This window comes from Stegodyphus dumicola, chromosome X2 (genome assembly GCF_044657685.1).
Source record: "Stegodyphus dumicola isolate Sdum_Otavi_A_Nest chromosome X2, ASM4465768v1".
Lineage (NCBI taxonomy): Eukaryota > Metazoa > Arthropoda > Arachnida > Araneae > Eresidae > Stegodyphus > Stegodyphus dumicola.
In genome coordinates, this window is record NC_140781.1 from 136144468 (window position 1) to 136167220 (window position 22753).

The 22753-nt window shown below is 33.2% G+C and overlaps 1 protein-coding gene and 1 non-coding gene across 2 annotated transcripts in view; one reads left to right on the forward strand and one right to left on the reverse strand.

Annotated features, from left to right (window-relative positions):
- The window catches only part of LOC118196836 (cytochrome P450 3A14-like), a 55056-nt gene extending 40099 nt beyond the window's left edge, over positions 1-14957 (reverse strand). The window contains exons 1-6 of the mRNA XM_035368314.2: positions 14834-14957; positions 9464-9557; positions 6286-6338; positions 3736-3832; positions 1182-1310; positions 259-493 (exon numbers count right to left, since the gene is read on the reverse strand). Of these exons, the coding sequence (XP_035224205.1) occupies positions 259-493; positions 1182-1310; positions 3736-3832; positions 6286-6338; positions 9464-9557; positions 14834-14886 (661 nt within the window). The 5' untranslated portion in view covers positions 14887-14957. The remainder of the gene's footprint in view (positions 1-258; positions 494-1181; positions 1311-3735; positions 3833-6285; positions 6339-9463; positions 9558-14833) is intronic.
- A 6954-nt stretch (positions 14958-21911) lies between these two features.
- On the forward strand, positions 21912-21995 carry TRNAL-UAA (transfer RNA leucine (anticodon UAA)). The gene has a single exon. It is a non-coding gene; the product is annotated as a tRNA-Leu (tRNA).
- The last annotated feature ends 758 nt before the right edge of the window (positions 21996-22753 follow it).

Consider the following 22753-nt stretch of genomic DNA (forward strand, 5'->3'; position numbering starts at 1 on the left):
CGCTTGTTTTCTTTAAAACTCATACAACACTAATTATAAATTCTCTAAAAGGATACAAGATTTAGTGTCTTGAAATCAGCATTATATTCTTAAATATTCTTGTATAAACAATAGTGAATGATTCTTAGTCTAAAGAAATTTAGTCTAAAGATTCTTAGTCTTTAAGAAAGTTTAGCTATATAATTTAATGAATAGCAGTCTTTTAGAGATATAATCGATTAATATTTACTGTTAAGTGTAAGCATGTTTATTACTTACAAGCAAAGAGGGAAAAGTAGTCCATTTCCAATGAAAATATAACTCTAGAGTGAGTCAAATAAGGTTCATTTTCGTCTTTTTGAGCATTCGTATGCACGCCAAGAGATGTTCTTGCGATTATATCCATAGTGAGATTTTGGTATAACTTATAAATATTAAAAGGCTTTCCTTCTGCAGACTTTCTTACTACTGCTTCTACGAGTTCATCAACAGCCTGGCTGACTATAGGATTCATCTGCAATGAAAGTCCAAATATCAATACAGTTATTTATACCTTTTTTCTAAATAAATGAAATTTTACTGAGTGTACCAATGTATGAAAGATATGAATTAATATATCACGTTAATCAACGATGCACAAAAATCGAACTATTTATGTGTAATAACTACAGTTAGATGAATCAAGCTGATAATTTTCTCTTTCTTTTTTTATTAACTTATTATTTTCTAATAAATTTGAACAAGTTTTAATAAATTTTCTCACTGAAAATTCGTGCTAAATCCCGCACAATATTTACCTTATAAACTGCATATAAAATACTGCATAAATAATTTAATGTAATAACCACATTATTATTTTAACAAGTATGTAATTACTATTGCTTGGAAAAAAATTGCATTTGAAAGTGCATTTTAAGATTTAATTACATTATTGTTTATGAATATTTCAATTTTGTAATTACATATAAAACATATTTCCTGTCCCGTTATTATCTAACAAAATAGTAAAACATTTAGCAACGATTTGATACGATGATTAATTTATCCATTTAATATATTCTTGAGTGCTATAACTGAGTTGACTTTTTTGGCGAAATTCATTCAAACATTTATTGTTTTCATTGTTTTATCCTTGGAACAGAAAAATTCAAGTATTTTGTATATGCAGCATAATAAGATATAAAATAAAAAACACAGAATACCATTTTCAGTTTTGATGTGGTAAATGTTGGAGTTATAATGCTACGTATATCTTTCCATCTTTTACCCTTAAGACCAGTCAAAGCTTTAGTGTTATATTCTGTGGTCGAACGTCCTACATCCAAAAATGACTGAAATAGTAAGAAACAGTATAAGGTATATTTACATCATGAACATTATGTATTAACTGATGTATTCTAAATAATTAAAGACGTACTATTTAATGTAAAACTCTCTCTCATATATTAAGCAAGAAGAAATTAAAAAGTTATTTATTTTGTCTCATATGTTTCTAGAAGTATGATATAATGGGTAATTTTTTAAATATTTAAACAATTTAAAAATAAATATTGAGTGAATATGCTCTCATTAATAATTGACAAATTTAAACGGTTTTTAGGTTCTTTTTTTTCACTTTAAATAGCAAATTTTTAACATATTTTTTAATTAAGACTGAAATTGGATTCCCTGTAACCTAAAATTTGTATTAAATTGCATTGTAATTTTTAAGTTATTTAAATAAATATCATTGAAAAGAAGTTATTTATTAAAAAATGCATGCTTCAAGAGCTAATATAAAAGAATTTGCATTAACTATGTCTATAATATTTCTTTAACATATTTGATAAGACAACTGATTCGAATTCTGCAGTTCTCTTACACGAGCGTTATACTTTTATAATACGTAATCTAGTATATTTTCCTTATAATAAGGGACAAAAGCGAAACACTGCATCATCGCTTTTAATTCTATTTCGTTTTAGGCTAAACGAAGTGGCTGTATAAGGCTTTCATAGTCTCTTCCCTGCGTAATCTGTATAAGCCTGAGAAGAATACAAAGTTTATCGGGGGAAATGGATGAATCCTTCGTCAAAGGCTGATTTGATGAAGGTGTCAAGGAGTGTTTTGCCATAAAAAACAGTCCTCAGTTTAGCTAAAAATATCAGGTTCTAAAAACGTTTGTTCAATAATAAAGGTTTAGCAATACGTTAAAGCTTATTGTTTACATTAAGTATATACGTGGTGAGTATTTTTATAGCCACTAATAAGAAGAATTAAATATTTTGTTTACATAATTTATCTCAAATTTGTCATTGCAACTTCTGTTTTGAAATTATATTAGTTTATATTTAATTGTATTTAAATTTAAATCAGACATTTTTCTTTCTTCAGGAATAATTTATTTGCCAATATGGTATGCAACTTCTTACGAGCTTTTACCAGCATCACTTAAATAATGCCAAATAATTACGTTTCTTGATAGTAAAATAGAGGTGCAATAAGCACCAACATCCGCAGGCGTATCAGGGAAGTGGAAAGTCATAAGGAAAGGTGAACTAAGTTGAAAGCAATTATTTTAGCGATTTAGTCTTGTCAGTCGGTTGGAAAGGTAGGTGCATGGCAGCAATAGCAATAAGTAAGCAATTATGGAATTCTCTAAGAAGTAGTTGGCAGTTCAGAAAGTAAGTCTGTACTTCGCTGTGATTTGCTGCTGAATGAACTAAGCTGGGACGACGTGAGAGTACTTTGGTAAAAACACGTGACCTGATTAAAACTTCATTTCATGAATGACAGTAAATAATTTAATCAAAAATAGCAATATTAATTACATTTTTTAAAATTTATATTTACTACAATGCGTCATTAACTGAAAAATCTCAAATTTTAAAATTAAATTTGTAGCTTAAAAATAAGTAAACTTTAAATTTTTGTGATTATAAAATTAGCATTTTACTAATGTTAAACTTTGTTTGCGGTTAGTGTCAATAAAAGATGCTCGATGATTTCGATGCTACAAGAGCATTTCGTCCTTTCGTTTGAAGTACATTATTCTGCATAATTGTATTGTCGCAATATAACGGTTATAACGCAGCTGTTAACGCAATATTACAGTTATAACGCAGCCTCTGAATTTCAGTCTGTTGAGCAATTCTAGAATTTAAAATTACTTTGCTGAAATAATGGCTTCATATTTACTGGGCCACTCACATGCATTATAAAAAATTACATTTGAGATTATTAGTGGTGGGTCAAAATATTTTATCAATTCATTCATTAGTTTTTGATATTTCTCTGTTTAGACACCTTACTAAGCGTTGCACTCCTTGCCCCAGAATCTGCCCTGAGCGCCTTCTTTAAATCTGGGAATGCAGATTCTTCAGTAAACTTACATTACAAAGGAAATTATGATTAAGTATGACGTAAAATTTGATTTATTATAAAAATTGTAAATGTTTAATAAAACTTTCCGTACCTTTAATAAATATTTTTACTTCCTTTTACCTATACATATGTAAAAGTATTTGTAATGCTTTCATAAGAAATATTTATCGGAGCTTATTTATATCCTCCTATTCACACTAGATGGCAGCACGTAGTTAATAATTTACTGATTTAATTATGTGTTTTTAAAGTTATAGTAGCTGCATGAAATTTCATGACAAGCTTTTTAATTAATTAAAAAATTAAATTTCAAAAACTTAAAAATAAAAAAGAGTATATACATTTGAAATTTTATTTTTAAAAATAAAATAACAAATTAAAGAGTGAACTTACAGATCTGTTGGGAAACTTATGAAACTCTTTTTGCTGTATTATTTTGAGAAGCTCAGGATCCGCAACCAAAAGAACTGGCCGAAGACCAAAGTAATAGCTGTATGTTTTAAAATATATAAACAAATAAAGCAGAAATCAAAAAAGACAATTAAAATTAAAATTACGTTCTTAATGTATAATAAGCGATTAATAAAACTAACTAATAAAATTAACGTTAATAAGCGGTTAACGTAGTTATTAATCGCTTATTTTTCTGTAACTTTAAACTTTTGCTGATATATCGTTAGAAAATCAGTGAAATTGGGTGAGCCTATATTTTAGGGTGCCCCTTGGATTATCGCCAAGTTGTTGCTTCATTTATGATAACCTGAGTAGTTGAATGTTATGGAAACCTTATTATGACGTGATTGGTTGCGTGACTGCGTGAATTTGACTGATGGCAAAATATTTGTAAGGGCTTATTTATGCATTGGATGTCAGTTAGGAATTAAGATGCTTATTTTGTGCTGTACGCCGTAAAATGGCTATATGTGATGAGAATAATCTGAACTTTCTGTACGATTTGGAACGAAAGGGAAAAAAAAAAAGCATTAATTGACTGATGTGTAAATGAAGGTTTACTTAGTAGTCATTACAAGGGTCCTGTTTGTACGAAGGATATGCGTATGGTCGAACGTAAAAGATCGTTCAGATGGCTTTGGATGGGTTTGTTGCAAGAAAGATTCATGCAAGAAATTGCACCAATAGTCCGGCAATACGGAGGATATTTTTTATTCTTATTTTTGTGAATTTATGTTGTGACGGCAGTATGCATATTTCTAGTTCAGATAAATTTAGAAAGTTTTTGGATGCTGCTAAGGAATGTTGTGTGCCACAGACTGAAGACATAAAAAATTTCTAAATATGGTAAGTCGAAAATTCCCTTTTGTAGTATATGCGACAGCATGGATTTCCTTTTTCATGTTATTTCATTGTGTGATTTAAAATGCAGTTTATTGAGCTTTGATTGGCTACAAATTTTGTTCAATTTGGTGCTGAGTAACTTTGTTTTAACATTATATGGCGTCATCATTCTCCTGATTTAAGGAAAAATAGATCGATGTGTACATGGACAAAGTCAAGGGAATGTGCAATGCCGAGTTTGTGCAATTCTCTGATTTTTTTTAAGTAAAAATAGATCGATGTGTACATGGACACCGAGTTTGTGCAATTCTTTGACCTAATATTTTGGTTTTGTGTAGCGACCATCTTGAAATTTTGCCTTGCTGGCCAGTCGGCAAAAATCCCCAATTTTTGCCAAAGGGCACCCTGAAATATATTTTTACCGTGAATTTGAAAATCGTAAAATGACTACATATCCGGCTAGAAAGTTTCGACAGCTTTTACCATAAGTATTAATAAATTACTCATATACTCCAACATTTGTGAAACACGAATTGAAAATAGCCTCGTTAGTGTAATGCATTATAATATAACACCCAATATACTAACTCTTCATTGCGGGGGGTTTCAATAGATTAAAATTCACCCACGGTCTGGCTGATCGCATGTATTATTTATTGTAATAAGCGAAGGTTATTTCATTAATCAATAATTTTATTTTTTAATTACAATATAAGTAAAATAACTTTTTAAGTGTGTGCCATGTGCTAATCGTGAAAGTGATAGTGTGCTAATCGTGACGAATCAAATTGCTTCCTTTGTCTTATTCTGAAGCGATGCTATATTTAAGAACTGTAGTGGATAGCAGAGAAGACGTATTATTTTTGCAACACGTTGTGTTGAATCAGCAAATGAAATTACGAATGTATATAGCGGTAGCTGGTATTTAAAAAATGAAGCAAGCACGGTACATATCTAATGAACTGATCGAGCGTTTCAAAATGTATATGCTTTCCCTCATGCTAATTGCAAAGAAGCTATGAATATTAGTTTCTTAATGCAAAAATCCTGCTAAATTGACGCTTTATTTTAAAATAGTTTTGATTACAATTTAAATTTCTACACTGTTCTTCGGACTCTCCTATTTCTTATTCATTCCAGAACTACGGCTCTTACTTATGTTTAAATTTTATATGTTATTACAGAGAGCACTACGTCGTCTTCCGTTTTAAATTTAATCCTATTTAAACTATAGTCTTATAATTGCTTGAAGGAATAGTTTTGTATCTGAAGGAATTAAATATACTGTAGAAGATTGAATGTTTTCAACATAAGAATATACCATCCTGAATACAAAGGAACGAGAGTGAGGCTTATTTACGTAGGTTAATTAATAACTACATTAAATAAAAATATAAAATTGTTATTTGTTAACCTGAAATGTTTTTTCATTTAGGAGCTCTAAAAACGATTTAAGTTCTGTAACAGCTCTCAGAAATCCAGCTGCGGATCTTGAAATTTAGAAATTTTAACATGTGGCTCCTGCAATTTCGAAATTCCGGTATTATTAATTAATTCTAGAGATAAAATGCTTGCCAGCTTTTGACGTAATGTAAAAATGATTACAGTTATTTACATTTAAACATTTGCATATAAAAGTTAACTTACCCCATTATTTTTCCATATTTTTCAATCCACTTTTTATGACAAACATAAGGATTCTAAAATAGTTTCAATAAAATGTTAAGGCAGCAAAAATAAAATCAAAAAATGTCAAAATTAGTACGAAGCATCTCAGAATGTTTTACTTCGTGCATTACATTACTGAACAAATATTGTATTACAACTAAATAGAGATTTAAAAAAAATATTTTCAGCTATGTGTTCCTTAGGGTACTTGTACGGGAGAAAAGCATAAAAAAATTACATTGTTGAAAGTGACACTCTTAAATGAGGCACTGTTGTATTTACGCTTGACTTCATAAGGTATTTCTCCCGCCTTCTTAGCATGCCTTCGTGGTGTAATGCTCAGCACACTCGGCGCGTGTCGAGAGGTCCGAGGTTCGAGTCCCGACCAGAGCACTGCTCATTTTTCACGTCTCCCGCTTCAAAAAAATCCTAATGTCTCTACAGTGGAGCCCGAACAGAAAAAAGAAAAAGGTGGTGGATGATAATTCTCCACCACAGGATGTGGCGATTGGGTTCCCTAATCCCCAGTCGCCCCTTGAAAGAAGGAGTATATAAGGTATTTCTCCCGCCTTCTTAGCTTGCCTTCGTGCCGTAATGGTCAACACACAGTACACTCGGAGCGTATTCGAGAGGTCCATGGTTCGAGTCCCGTCGAAAGCGTTGCTCATTTTTCATGTCTCCTGCTTCCAAAATAACCTAATGTCTCTACATTGGAGCCGGAACTAAAAAATGGTGAATGATGATTCTTCACTACCAGGATTTGGCGACTGGGTCACCTAAAACCCAGTCGTCACCCTTTAAAAAGGGGAGATTATAAGGTATTTCTTCCGCCTTTTTAACATGCCTTCTCGGCTTCCTTCTGCCTTAGTGGTGTATTGGCCAGTACACCCGGCGCATATTGAGAGGTCCGAGGTTCGAGCCCCGGCTAGAGCATTGCTCATTTTTCACGTCTCTCAGCATCAAAAATGCTAATGTCTCTGCAAAGTAACCTACATAAAGTAATTCGCGAGCTGCCACAGTAATCCACGACACAATTACTAACGTCTTCCTATTCTATATCCACGATTTAAACCCGAGACAAAATTAGCTTCCTCTCCCTCTCTCTCTTTCCCCCGATATGGATTTCAGTGAAATAAACCGATGGTTGCACAACACAAAAATAGCACGGAACTGAAAGTGTTTGGGTTGAATTAAAATACAAAGCCTGTCAGGACTTGTGTTTCTCTTTATTTGCTTTGGAAACATGATGTGTCCTGAATAGGAACAGGGAGCTTACTCAAGCTATGTTTAAGATTTGTGTGTAACAGACGACACAAGCAAGAAGGGTATACGAAACCCTTTATTTTCTAGACTTTTACAAGTATTTCCGAACTTCGGGATACAGAAACCAACCACTTGTGGTCTGAACGTAAGAATATAAAACTATTAACTAAAACTCTAACTAAAGCTAACTTTGAATTAGTATACAAATGCCTAGATCTAAGACTGGCCTTTATTTAAAAGGGTAGGTATGTAGTACGCCGAGCTGCTGAAACTACAATACGTTTCCAAATATCAAGAGGGCTAAACCCCTGGCCTTAAAGGCAACCAGCAACCGAGTGAAAACTCGTAAAACTGCAATGGCAAGCGGCTTGCTTCCTAAATCTCCTTCTCTTTACCTTTCTTGGCAAAAAGCCACAACTTAAATACTTGGGCGTTAGCAAGACAACTTGCATAAACAAGTTAAAGCATTTAATTGTGACCGGAAGTGGAAAATAAGAAGTGATAGTACAGTTTTAAAATTAAATAAACGTTAGTAAAACTTAGGATCCTTACAAGCCTTCCAATCAGCAACACTTAACTAAGCGGTTGACACAAATAACTGATAAGGAAAAGAAGATAAGGGAAAGACAGCACGAGCGAGATAGAGGCATTCTTTGGTAAGATGATAACAAAGGCCACCCAGATGGTATAGTGATTAGGGAAGACTGTTGTGGTACCGAAGGGCCCAATTTCGAATACTGGAGACGGCACAGATGTTTTTAAATGTATAGTATCTTTGCGGCAGGGGGGCACTCTAAATATATGGCGAGCCTAAAGTGCTCTCGTGTGGTTTAGTGGTTGGAGAGAGGGGTGGTAGCATGCAAATTACATTCCTGCAAAGCACTGAGAATAAAAACAACAGGCGATTTTTGAGAAGAAAACGGAAAAATATACACATAAGACAATACCTGAAAATTACAAAACAAGAGAGTTCTACTAAATACATGCAGGATATGTCGATGGCAATTAGCAACGCTTCTATTATCATACCAGCAACGCTACTATTATCATTATGTTTTCGAGCATTTTTAGCAGATATCTAGTTTTTATTGTGTTCTATGCCCACAGCGCTTATTGTTATGAGCTCTTATTGTTGTTTTATCGATAAAGCTCTCTGTAAGACGTCAGTCAAAAATAGAGTGATCCGGTTTTCAGGACTACCATAGAAGCTAAGATCGTATTCCTTCAGGCCGAATCAATGAAGGTTATTGGTGAATAGACCATGGCTTGCGATATGCTGGGTAACGTACGCTTTACCATTAACGAAGTCTTCCGCTACATTCGGGAAGAAACTGTGAGCTCAATAGCTAATGTTGCATTCTTCACATTTGGAAATGAAACATAAAATGTTCCAGGTGTTTCTTCTCTTTTGTCACACAAATGTTCATGCACATGCATTAATGTCACATTCCTTCCGCTACATGAATATCAGATTCGATAGGATTCATAGAGTGATCCTTTTGAAATTTTGATAATTATTGCCTATTCACATATATTATATTTTGAAATTTTGATAATTATTGCATATTCACATATTTTATAAATAGAATGATATTTTTTAATATATGAAATCGATTCTAATACGGCTGCTCCAGAATTTATAAATTTTCGCTGCATCTGCACGCGAGGTTATGAAACGATGAATATGCTCGTGTATCTTATCTCCTGTCAATTTCGATAAATACGGTTATATGATGGTTTGCACGTAGCAACTTGATATTGTTTCTGTTTGCAAGAATAGTTATCATTGTGTAAAAATGTTTTGCAATTATATGCTTTGCTTTATTTATAAGGACATTATAAAGTTCTTATATACCCATTTTTCTTAGTAAAATTTGAGGTAATTAGATCGTACCTTTCTGAATTCCCATAGATTACCAAATAAGATATTTGGCTCAGGACCAGGTATATTTAAAGATTTGAAGATGGACAGCTGTTTCTTCCTCCATCTAAGAAGAAAAATATTTAAGATAAATACTTAAAAGTAGGATTTTTATGTTAACTGACCAAAATGCTACAATAAAATAGATAGGAGATCTTCGCATATGACAGTATGAATATTTCCTTGACCACGGCGAAATTTAGAAACAAGGTTTCTATTTTTATCACCATAAATTTTTAGAAGTTATTTTTACCATTTTACTAAGAAAATTCTTCTGGAGTCAAAAACGCGGCTTTTCGCTGTTTCATGATTACAAATATCTTTCATTTGAACTCCAGATTATAACAATATGCTGTTTAACAATAAAGCAAATCAAGCTGTTTAAGAAACAGAACTTACTTTTTAATATCATTTTGAAAGTTTTGATGGCAACAAATATTATTAGTATTTATGCAAAAGTAAATTTTTAAGAAAACTTTTCTATCACCGTATGTTTTATAAAGACATCTAATCCAAAATTTCTCTTTTTGATCTCCGTCTTGTCTAAACTAAAACAAAACTGTGGCAATAGTAATATTCTCAACCTATATGCAAATTGCAAAAATTTCCATGCATTCTCTTTTAAATTTTTCTTATACCACAAACTTTTTTCCTTATCCATGAAAATGAAAGATAAATACACATATTTGTACGGTTTTTCTTTTATTCTTTTTGAATAGCAAAGGTGGTTAATTATATACCGATTATATACCGGTTATACCATGGTTAACTTACAAGGTACTTTCTCCCTCCTTTCGGCATCCCTTCGTGGTGCAATGGTAGCACACTCGGCGCGTATTTCGAGAGGTCCGTGGTTCGAGACCCGGGGAGGGCAATGCACATTTTTCACGTTCCCTGCTTCAAATAACCTAATATCTCTACAGTGGAGCCTGAGCTAAAAAGCGGCGTATAAGGATTCTTCACTACCAGGATATGGCGACTGTGTTCCCTAATCCCCACTCGCCCTTTAAAAGGGGGAGTATATAAGGTATTTTCTCCCTCCTTTCTGCATGTTCCTTCGTGATGTAACGGTAGCACGCTCGGCGAGTATTTCGAGAAGTCCAGATTCGAGTCCCGGTGAGCTCAATGCTCATTTTTCATGTCTCCAGTATTAAAATAATAATAATAATAATATCTCTACGAACTTGAAACCACGATTGATTTGAAAGCAGTTAAAAAGCATAAGACAGAGAAGTAACCTATATTACAGTTAACTGAAAATGCTATTAACAATTTACTTGCGTTTTTAGGTAATTTAATACTAAGAATAATTTCATTTTGTTTCTTTAATTCTATAGTATTAAAAAATAAAACTGTAAATAACGTAAGAATCAAGATCATTAGAAATAATAATAATAATAATAATAAAAAACTAAGTTGTATAATAGCATTAACGGACAGTATTTACAATGGAATTTGAACGATAACATTAGTAGTATTGGCCCCACTGCGGCGGCGGAAGTGACGTCAGAGGTCACGAGACCGGAAGTGCCGCCATTTTGTTGAGTGGAGTTGGGTTGTTTCGAAGTGAAAGTGGAAGTGTTTGTTTTGAAAGTGGAAGTAGAAGTGCATGGAGATTTTTAGGATTTAGGTATTTTTGATGGCAACGAGGATTTGGGGGGGAAAGTTTCGTTTTGATTTTGTGGCAACGACGATTGTTTCACGTGTTCATTTTTGAATCCGCCATCTTGAATGACTCCCGCCATGTTGGATTATTTTTTAATCTAATTTTCTTTCTAATTATTAAATTAATTAATTAATGTTTTATTTAATTTAAATTATTTATTAAATTATCTTCGAATAGCCGCCATTTTGAATCACGTGGTTTTATTTTTTTTTTTTGCTGGAGAGCGCAGATTCAACAATCACCAGACAGGCCCGAACCCGCTATGTCGGGATCTGCAGCCACGCGTTTTAACCGCTGAGCCACGGTTTACTTAGGGACGAGGTATAAAAATGAGTACTTGTAAAAAAAAATGACAAAGCGTTCAACGTGTGTTTCACATCCCTTTTATTTATTTTTTTCTTTTTCTACGTGTTAATTTATTTTTGTTCATTTGGAGTTTTAATTTTTCTTAATGAATATTTTTAAATTAGAAAATTAATTATTTTTTTCAATACATTTTTCTAAGCGGGTGATTTCATTTCTAATGGGAAGAATGTTTCAAAATCATTTTATTATTTGCAGCGAATGAGTTAAAAACGGTATTTTTTAAAACATTATTGGATTTTCTTAAATACATATTGCTGCTGGCGCCATCTAGTGTGCATAACATCTACTAAAGTTAACAGGATGGTTTAAAAAAAATGAAGAAGTAATATATATTTTCTTTCCACAGGAAATCGAACCCGCTGTCCCCGCAAAAATGAATAAAAAGGAATTGAGGGGGACCGCATCCAGTACTTTAGGCGATACCCCACAATTCCTTGGTTGAAATGGTTCTTAATTATGTATATAAGGTTTGAAACGCCATCTTGGTTTGAACACCATCTTACTCTGAATCCGCCATTTTGAAAGATTTGCTTTGGGGAGGATGACATCACCCATATCATGTTTGTGCATGACTTTGTTCGAAAATGGCGTCTGCCTTTTCACTCCTCCTTTGGGTAGACATCCGCATAGGCGAACGAATACGTTTCTGTGGACCAATCAGAAAGCTGAAAAATGATATCATGGTCTCTTAGCCTAGTAGAGTAATGGAAATTCACTCGTGTTGTATGCTGCAAAAACTTACCTACATTTCTCTGTCTTTGAAATTTTAAGCTAGAATTTACATGCATATAACTTCACTAGATAATATTTTCTGTAACTTTAAACCAATATACACAATGCTCATTCTATATAGTTTAACTGGAATACTACTTTCTTACTTTTTTACTACTAAGTTGGAGATACTCAGAACTTTTCTTTCTAATGTATTGTACTAACTATTAATGACTGTATTAACTTTTTGGCCAACTATACAAAACTTTGTTGATTCCCTTTTACACGTCTTACTTTTATTCAAAAGATTAACCAAACTATGTCTGACAAATGTAATTTTTACACTTTCCATTTACACATTTACCCTTATATTTAGCTTATAAAACATATTCATGCTGTATTTCTGATTCCTTTTTCCCATAATAAGTACAGACTTACACATGTTTCTTTATTGTAAGACCTACTGACTTTAAACAAATCTTATAAGGAGCAATAAATGTTCATGGTATGAAGCCCACTCAAACCAATGCATGGAGCATTTCTACCCAGTTAAGTTTAGATGTGTACCAATAGTACTTCATTTCTTCTTATTTTACTCTACAGACATTTATACATATATACTATTCAGAACACCCTTTTATTCAGTAAGATTCATTTATACTACTAACACAAATTTTGCTAACTCTTTGAAATATTTTACAAAAATATTTTGTATTTTCTTGCACACATCCTACTTAAATCACCAAACATACACTGAACCTTAATTTTTCCTTCATCTGAAAACGTCATTCGGATTCTTAATATGATTCCACCATTTACTGCAGAACTTTATAAACACTACTCTATTTGAATTTATCACAGCCTTACTCTCTTAACAAGGTACAGAAGATTGAATTATATTTTAACTACAGAGAAGAATATCCACATTGTAACATATTATTTTAAATTTGAATTATAGTCACATTTTGTGAAGGAGAACTTAAAGTCTATAATACACATGGAATTTAATATTCAGCCATGGAAATGAAACTTTATCGCCTTTTTCCGAATTTCGAATAAAAAAATCTGTTAACTTGGAGTATTTTTAACTTAACTGAAAAATACTCATATTTCACATTGTCAATAATTTATTTAGCACTGAACTCTTACAGCCTTTCGAGAACGAAATTTAATTTATCATACCTGACAAATGACTCCTACATAGTTATGATACATTACACGAAATATTGAGTAGAATTCCAAATAATGATCTAACATAGTAATTAAAATAAAAGACCTAACACAAATAATTTTAAGATAGAAATTTCAAACTGACATTGCTTAATAATGAACTTTTACAGCTTTTTTGACATTTAACTTCTCATAGATAGTAAATAAAATTACACACAAATAATTATACAAAATAGGTAATAATGACAGAAAGTCCATATAATGATCTACTATAGTTTATCTTCAGCTTATGAGTTATTTAAATACTTAAAAATATATTTGTAGATCTTTTATGTTGACACTTGTGATAGATTTTTTGGACGTTTTTGGAAAATGTATTTTATTCACGTGAATGAAACTGATGTTTTCTTGAAATTTTATTATTCAGAGTATTAGTCAATTATGATAGAATGCCGGATTTGTTCTCTTTATTCAACATTCATATCAACTTCGGTATTCCAAATCCCTCACGCAAAATGTAATTTTTCTATCAGTAATAGGAAGACGAATGGAATAAATGCAGGTTATGCAGACACAAGGTAAAATCTGGAAGTAAAAGAAATTCTCCAAATCTAGACAATTTAGTAGAATGTGCTAATGCAATTTAGTGAATTCATCCTATTCGAAGCTTATTTTTTGAATTACATAGAATATAAAATGTAAATTTAATAAAAGGAGATATAATGAAGATCAAGTATTCTGCAAAATCTGGATGGTAATTATACAAAATTAGTCATAAAGCAGGTTTTCATAAAAAGCGGTTCCAGCGGAGAAAACATGCCGGCAGTCTCCAGAAGCTCTAAGTGAGCACCTGATCTTTGCTCTTACAAAAGCTAAGTAGAATTGTAAATTCTACGTAAGAGCGAAGATCAAATGCCCACTTAGAGTTTCAGGAGAGAGTTGATTGTAAATATTTACTCAAAACATGCAATTTTTTAAACTGAGAAAAGTTATTAATTTTTGTTGAATAGCATTCAGAATCAGTTTACATAGACATGATAAAAAAAAAAAAAAATAAAAATAAAGGCCTGCAAAGTGACACTTCTGGAATCTGCGAAACTGAACCTTATGTTGGCTTTGATTTATCCATAGTTGATAGCCACACAAAATTAATTGCAACTAGATGACTTCTCAGAATAAAGCAAAAACTGACTCTTCTGCTGAAATAAAGCTGGCTGTTCTTTTTATTTAAATTAAAGCATATATAAGATTCAACTTTTCTATTAACAAATGCTGTCTAATAATTTTTAGTATGCTGTACATCGTACATAAAACAATGCTATTAAGAGTTTAATCGTCGTTTGCCCTTTTTGAGTGGCAGTGATACTGCGTAAATTATAACGAAACAGATGGACAAATTCATACAGTTTTATGAACATAAATGTACTTACATAAGCCATAGGCAGAGTAAAACTAAAATTAAAGCCAAGGTTAATTGCCACATTCTGGGGTATGGATTTTTACAAACACTTTTAGAAAATGAACTGTGAATGCAGTGTTTCGGCAATTTTACGATTTATTTATTTTCTTTTTTGTGTTAGTGACAAAGCACATTTAATTTAATTAGCTGATAACAGAGATAACTCACAGTTATCTGAAGGACGAAAAGACATGTTTCAGAGATAAAAGAATATCTATGTCGTCAACATTTTTAATTAATAACTCTTTCTTTTAAGCAATAACTCTAAGGTACGAAAGAGTTATTCTCGAAAGAATAACTCTTTCGTACCTCATACATCCTCATTCTCATGACTGGCAATTTTAGAGACAGCAGACGAATCTGAACATTTTTACTATTGCGAAGACATTTATAAAACTCATTGCAAGCGATTTTATAAATCCTCTGTATTAAGGACATCTTATTTCTAATTTCAGAGTTTTTATTTTCCATATATCAGCTTTTTATTGCTATTTAATTCAAATTAAATGCCAACAGTCAACAGACATGGCATATATCTCTGTTATGCGAGGCAGAATATCAGGAATAATATGGAGTTCAATGAATTCGCAGGAAAATTATCTATAACCCTATCCAAGTAAATATGCAAACTGAAACAGGAAGCCCCTGTCTGTAACTTCTGTCTGCTGTATTTCATCTGAAGTATGTAGAGACATTAGGTAGTTCTAAACCAGGAGACGTGAAAAATGAGCAATGCCCTCGCCGGAACTCGAACCACAGACCTCTCGAATACGCGCAGAATGTGCTGACCACTACACCACGAAGGCATGATAAGAAGGCGGGAGAAATATCTTATATACTCCCCCTTTTAAAGAGCGACTGTGGATTGGGGGACCCAATCACCAAATCCCGGTTATGGAGAATCACCACCCACTACCCTTTTTAGTTCGGGGGCCAATGTAGAGACATTAGGTTATTTTTAATACGAGAGGCGTGAAAAATGAGCAGTACCATCCCCGGGACTCGCACCACGGGACTCTCGAATGCGCGCTGAGTGTGCTAAGTACTACACCACGAAGGCATGCCAAGAAGGCGGGAGAAATACCTTATAAGTATTGCTAGCGAACTTTTATCGCTTGCATGCAAAATCTATTTCTGATGTTGACAAAAAACAATTTTTAAATTTTGTTATATATTAAGAGTTATTGCATCCCCCGTGTGTGTTGTTATCGTGTAAGTGGCTGGCAGTGCCATCTAGGAAGAAGAATATCTATGATTCGAATCCTTGCGAGGACTCAATTGAATTATCAAGTTTCCTGGCTATATGAACTCCGAATGCTCTAATAATGCTGCTTTAATGTTGATGAGTATCTTGAATGGAACTTGAATCGGTGAAAAATGAGTTGAATGTACTTTATTGAGCCTTTTCTTCTCTGGCAGTATATTTCCTTTCCTCTCCTTTCTCTTCCTGTATTCACAACATTCACAGCATTATACTGCTTAGACTTTAGACATCGATGAACTCTAAAATTTTGATACGGCATGTGTAGAATTATTTCTGAGAAATTATGGTTTATTGTATAAGCAAACCAATCCCTTTGTTTATAAATTTCTAGTTATCCTTTGACTCAATTTTATAAACTATCACAAAGATATTTGCTGTATATATTTATCCTTTTGTGAGCAAAATTTTAGAAACGCCAAAATGTTATGATAGTTGCAAATTTTAGAAATGGTAACACAGAGAAACACAAGACGGCGATGCTCTTGTGATAGTGAGCCAAGCAAGACCAATGAAGTGATGTAAGGTTCTTTCCTCTTTCCCTCGTAAGACTGCAATTTACGCAATTCTTCGTCGGATAAATATTCACTACAATGGCAGGTGCATGAGTCGCACATAAATATATGAATGGATTGAAAAGCTGAAGACAGGCATCACTAGAATGGATATTTTATCCTAGGGCAGACAGCTAGAAGTCACAGAAAACAACATTGAAGCTGTGAAGAACGTGATATTCGAAAGCCGGAATTATGAAAAATTTTTGCAATGCTGGAAATTGGATCAGTGATCGCATAGCAAATTAAAGCAAATTGGACACAAATTGATATGCATACAAGTTTCGACGAAAAATGCAAACTTTTACATTTTGTCTGGCAATGAATGAACGGTTGTTGCTACAGCGCATCTGATCTGCGCAACTGGCAGGATATTTAAGAGGAGAAATTACGATTCCAGGTCATAAATTCTTCACGAATTTCATTCCGTGTACTCTAGTAGACAGTAACTATGCGTCGCATACAGGTGCGCGAACGATAAGCGCAGATGTCAGAATTTGAGAGAAGTCGTGAAGTTGGCCTCAAAGAAGCCAGTTGGTCTTATCGGCGAATAGCTCGACATTTGAGCAGGAGCGATGCCACTATTACACGTTGTTGGCAGGAATGAGTGAACCATAACCGCACACAGCGTCAAGAAGGAAGCGGTAGGCCTAGAGAAACGACAGAACGTGAAGACCGAGCAATCGTCAGAGCGGCACTCACAGCCCCAGATGCATCATTATCATCGATTGTACGTGCAACTAGTGCTTCAGTGACCGCAAGGACCATTCATAGACGGGTCACAGAAAGGGGGCCGAGGTCACGGCGCCCCTTGCGCCGACTACCATTGACCTCTGTACAACGTCAAACCCGTTTGCAGTGGTGTCGGGCTCATTCGCACTGGAATGTCACTGACTGGAGTAGAATAGTCTTCAGTGATGAGTCTCGCTTTGAACTGAGCCCCGATGACCAGCGAAGGCGAGTCTGGAGACGCCCCAGACAGCGGCGTGATACCAAACTGTCTTCCGGCAGACAGGCCGACAACCAGGAGTGATAGTCTGGGGTGCCATTTCATTTCATAGTAGGGCCCCTTTGGTTGTCATCCGTCGCAACCTTACAGCACAGCGGTACGTCGACGAAGTTCTAACGCCCGTTGTGTTGTCCTTCATGTCACGCCACCATGGGCTTACATTTCAACAAGATAATGCCTACCCCCACACTGCACGTGTTTCTACTGCTTGCCTTAGTGCTTGCCGAATGTTACCTTGGCCAGTAAAGTCGCCGGATCTCTCTCCTATTGAGCACGTTTGGAGCATTATGGGCAGGGCCCTCCAACCAACTCGGGATGTTGAGGATCTAACGCGTCGGTTGGACAGAATTTGGCATATCCCGCAGGAGGACATCCGCAACCTCTATAAATCGATGCAAAGCCGAATAACTGCTTGCATTAGGGCCAGAGGTGGACAAACGCGTTACTGACTTTTCCATTTTGTGGAGCTCTATCACTTCAATAAATCATCTAATTTTTCTCAAACTGTAATCATTTGTTTTTCTGTATATTTACATCACTTCTACCGATTTTCGTCCCATTCGGATAACTCCTTCTTGGTGCTACTTCTTTCGTCCCATTCGGATAATTTCTTTAAATTCATAAAAAAATCAAAAATGGGTATCGAAAAAAGGTAATTTTAAAGTAACTTAAAATAATATAAAAATGCTGGACAGTCATTAAACTTTTTCGATACAATAAAACAAGTAAAAAAAAAAAAAAAAATCCCGTTTCTCAGAAAAATTTATCGATTTCAGTAACTCAATAAATAAATTAACTTTCTTTCCAAAGGGAGCGTAAGGTTTGAAGTGTGAAACATAGTTCATAGAACTTTGATTAGGAGGAGTGTGATACATTGTTTGCAGTTAAAAGTATTTTTTTTTCAAAGGTAGAGAATGTTTAATGAGAAGTGCTTAGTCACTAAGTCATTTTACAAAAATCCTAAAATCGTGTTTTCAGTATGAAAACCTGCCATGTAGGCTGCATTTCGAAAAAAATTTAAAAGAGAATGCAGAACAATCCTACTGGTGTTGCTGAATTGATAGTTCCCCATAATTATACATGTCTAGATATTTATGGTTACCAGCTTTTTTTTTGTCTAAGAATGTATATACAAGGTGGCCCATGACAAACCTAACTCAAAGCAAGCGAAGAACCCATGAACTGTAAAGTGGCGCAAATAAACCGAACCAGACTTTGTAAACTTCACTTACTTTGTATTAGCTTTGTCTTGGGCCACCATATATTATTATACAGTTAACTAGCTAGATAAGTAAAAAAAAATTGAAGTTTATTTAATTATATACACTTAAAATGATGTAAAATACTGTGCAATTAACTGATGTATTTATACGAAAATAATATAGTAAAATATATTTGTGCTAGAATTATAAGCTATTTAATATAATAAAGGCCCCAAATAATAATAATAATAAAAAAAAAAAAAAACAGCAAGAAGCATAAACTTGGAAAATAAATCTGAAACAAAAAAGAATTAAGGCAAAATGATAACAATGAAATAATAAAACCGAAGGAATTATCTCCAAAATGTATTGACGAAGACGGACTTATCAGCTTTGTTCAATTATTAATTTTATTGTTTTGTTTTTGTATTCATTTGCATTTGTTTCAGTTTATGGGGCTTTTTAATTTGTGTCTTCTCCAAGTTAGATAGCTTGATACTGTTGGAAACTATAGTCTATATATTCTATATTTTTCTTTTATTATTAATTATTTTATTATTATATCTTTTATTACTAATATGTGCAATATATATATATATATATATATATATGCAAACACAATCAAGATATACTAATTAAATTAATACTTGTGGCTAACTAACTAGCAGGAAGAATATAAACTAAAATCAAATCAAATCAAAAATACAAAATAAAAAGCAATATAGCATAAAATAATAAACATAAAACAACAAATAGTTAAAAATTCTTTGGTCTTTTTTAAGGTCTCAATAAATAAATTAACTTTCTTTCCAAAGAGAGCGTAAGGTTTGAAGTGTGAAACATAAGTTCATAGAACTTTGATTAGGAGGAGTGTGATACATTGTTTGCAGTTAAAAGTACTTTTTTTAAGGTAGATTCTCTACCTTAAAAAAAAAAAAAAAAAAAAAAAAAAAAAAAAAAAAAAAGAGTTTAATGAGAAGTGTCACTAAGTCATTTTACAAAAATCATAAAATCGAGTTTTCAGCGTGAAAACCTGCCATATAGGCTGCATTTCGAGAAAAATTTAAAAGAGAATGCAGAACAATCCCACTGGTGTTGCTGAATTGATAGTTCCCCATAATTATACATGTCTAGATATTTATGGTTACCAGCTTAAGAGCACGTGTTGTGTTACTTGTGCTTTCCGAAATATATGTGCGTCATGCACAAAATTCAAAGGTAACTTACATTTACTTTTTAATATCTGTATAAATTCAATACTAAAAATTTTTTTCATTAAAAAGTGCATAAAGATTTATCGCCATCGTATTAATTACAAAATTTCTGAGATTTTCCATTAGCTCACCTTCCAAATTACAAATTAGCGTCTCTCCAGTTCATGAATAAGAACGCTGAATACTTCAAGTTCAACCTGGATTCGATACTAGGCGAATAGGCTGGCTGCATGGGTGGTTTTTTGCCTTTTACCCTACGTAACCTGAATACGAACCAGTTTCCTTTAGAAAGTCTTCTACTAAGGCATCCCTTCCTTTAGGCAGGTAGCCCTCGTGCACTTTGCCACATTCAAACAACCTGATCTAGCCTATCTATGAAATTCGTTATTTAAACCTTGAAGATCCTATTCAGATTTTAAATCTAAACTTCAAACTTGGCTCTAATATTGTCTTCAAACTTGTTTTGTTACTTGATTTGCAACGGGAGGAGGAAACAAAGGAAAACAAGCAGACAAAAATAAAAGAAGTTTAAATTTCGCATTAAGGGGACCGAGAACCAGAAATCATCAAATCGTTCATATCCATTTAATCATTTTTTAAATTTTATTTCCGTCAAAATTATTCGAAAGAATTATTCAGCTTCTGAAACAGATTTCTTGAAACCTTCCACATTCACTAAAATCTCTTAACATTTAATTATCATGATTAATTTAATCCATTTTCCCAAGCTTTCTTTATTTCATAATTTTTCATTCCTATGATGTTTTGTTTGCTATGATGATAAAACTTTCGCTTTCTATTTGATAGCTCACCTTTTATTCATAGTCACCCTCGAAATTCACGGAGATTTCCTGTATAACCAGCATATGATAACTTGTGGTAATATTATCTTATGATATACATTCACTAACAAACCTCCACAAAGTATTCGGTAAAACAAGATTAATTTTTTTTTTTTTTCTTTTTTTTTTCAGAGCCTTCAAAATCAACAGCTCTTCGAACAGCAACTCCTTAGTCAACTCCTTCGAACAGCAAGTAGTCATAAATGGGAAATGAGGTTAATGGTTTTGCTGTTATAGTTTCCAATGCTAATCAAGCAAAATGTTTCGACGCCATTTACTTCTCTTAAATATTAGATTCTTTCCCAGGAAATAACTGGGTATAGTATTTGCAGTCCGCTAGCTGCATGTTGCGTGCACATACAAGCATTCCTACACCATGTACGTAAAAAAAATTGAGAAAATAAAATAATAACATAAATTTTCCAGTTTATATCTATTAATGAGATGGTAAAATAATTCAAATTTCATATTCAACATCATTCATGTGTAATTAATGAAATTCAAAAAGGGGACTACAAAGAAGCTATTTGATAATTTTTGTCATTGGCATGTGCCGCCATCTGGAGCCACTACATACATACATAGTACAGATAATGTATTAAACTGAAGAATAAATTTCAGAGTATGCAAAAAAATAAAATTTCTCAAGTACTTCGTTTCCTCCAATTTTCCTCCCCGAAATTTCATCTGATTAAGAGAAGATTTGGTGTAACCGCTAATTACCACATGAATAAAAAATCCTTATATAAGGAATATCTGAATGTTTGGAGATTACTTAAATAAAATAAATCAAATTATATATTTTACTGTTAAAATTTTAACTAAAAAAAGCATTAAGAAATAAAAAAGATATTTTTAGATGTTTATCGGTAAAAGGAGTTTTATACTCATTCCATTTTACGCGAACTTGAATGAAAGTTTAATTATCTGCTGTGTATATGTTCGTAGCATATCATTAAGTATATGCGTCAGGGTGGCCGAGTGGTCTAAGGCGTCAGATTTAAGCTCTGATTCTCAATCGAGAGCGTGGGTTCGAACCCCACTCCTGACATAATACTTTTCTTGACCTTCCATGTTGCACCATAAAAACTTAAATTTTCAAGTTTTATATGTTATTTAAAACTCTTATTTTAAATTTGTGGGAAAAAAAAAAAAAAAAAATTCGTAACCGACTTCCTATTAAACGGCATTCTCAAAACAGTGGTACCTTTGAATGCGTAGATTTAAATCCGAAATTTAGATCTATATGATGGGTCGTAACATGGGTAATTGGAAAATGTTGTTAAACTTCGTTTTTCTGAAATATAAAACCATAAATATATGTTTTAATTTCCTATAATCCGCACGCTTTTCAGAGTTATTTGTTTAAATGCGAACGATTGATCGAGAAACACGACGAACGGACTTTGTAAGCTCCACTTTTTTTACATAATATGAATAGGTGAGTTCTATATGTATAATATTAAATTATTCGGAATAATCACTTATCCGGAATCGGCTTTGTCACGTTGATCCCGGTTAAGAGAAATTCTGCTGTGTCTTATAGAATCAGGTAATGTCTTCACATGGCAGCACATTTTGATATCAAATATTCGAACAGCTTTTTGTGTCCCTGCCCTAAATTTCAAATATATGCCAACGCCTAAGGATTGACTTTCAGAATTCATGTAAACATTTCAATTAATAAAGACCTACAGTTAGCGACGTATAACGGTGACGCACAGAATCAAAAGAAAGTAAAGCCACCAAGAGGTTTGGTTTGGTTTGGTTTATTAAATTACGGCAAAGCACTCGAGGGCTATCTGCCTT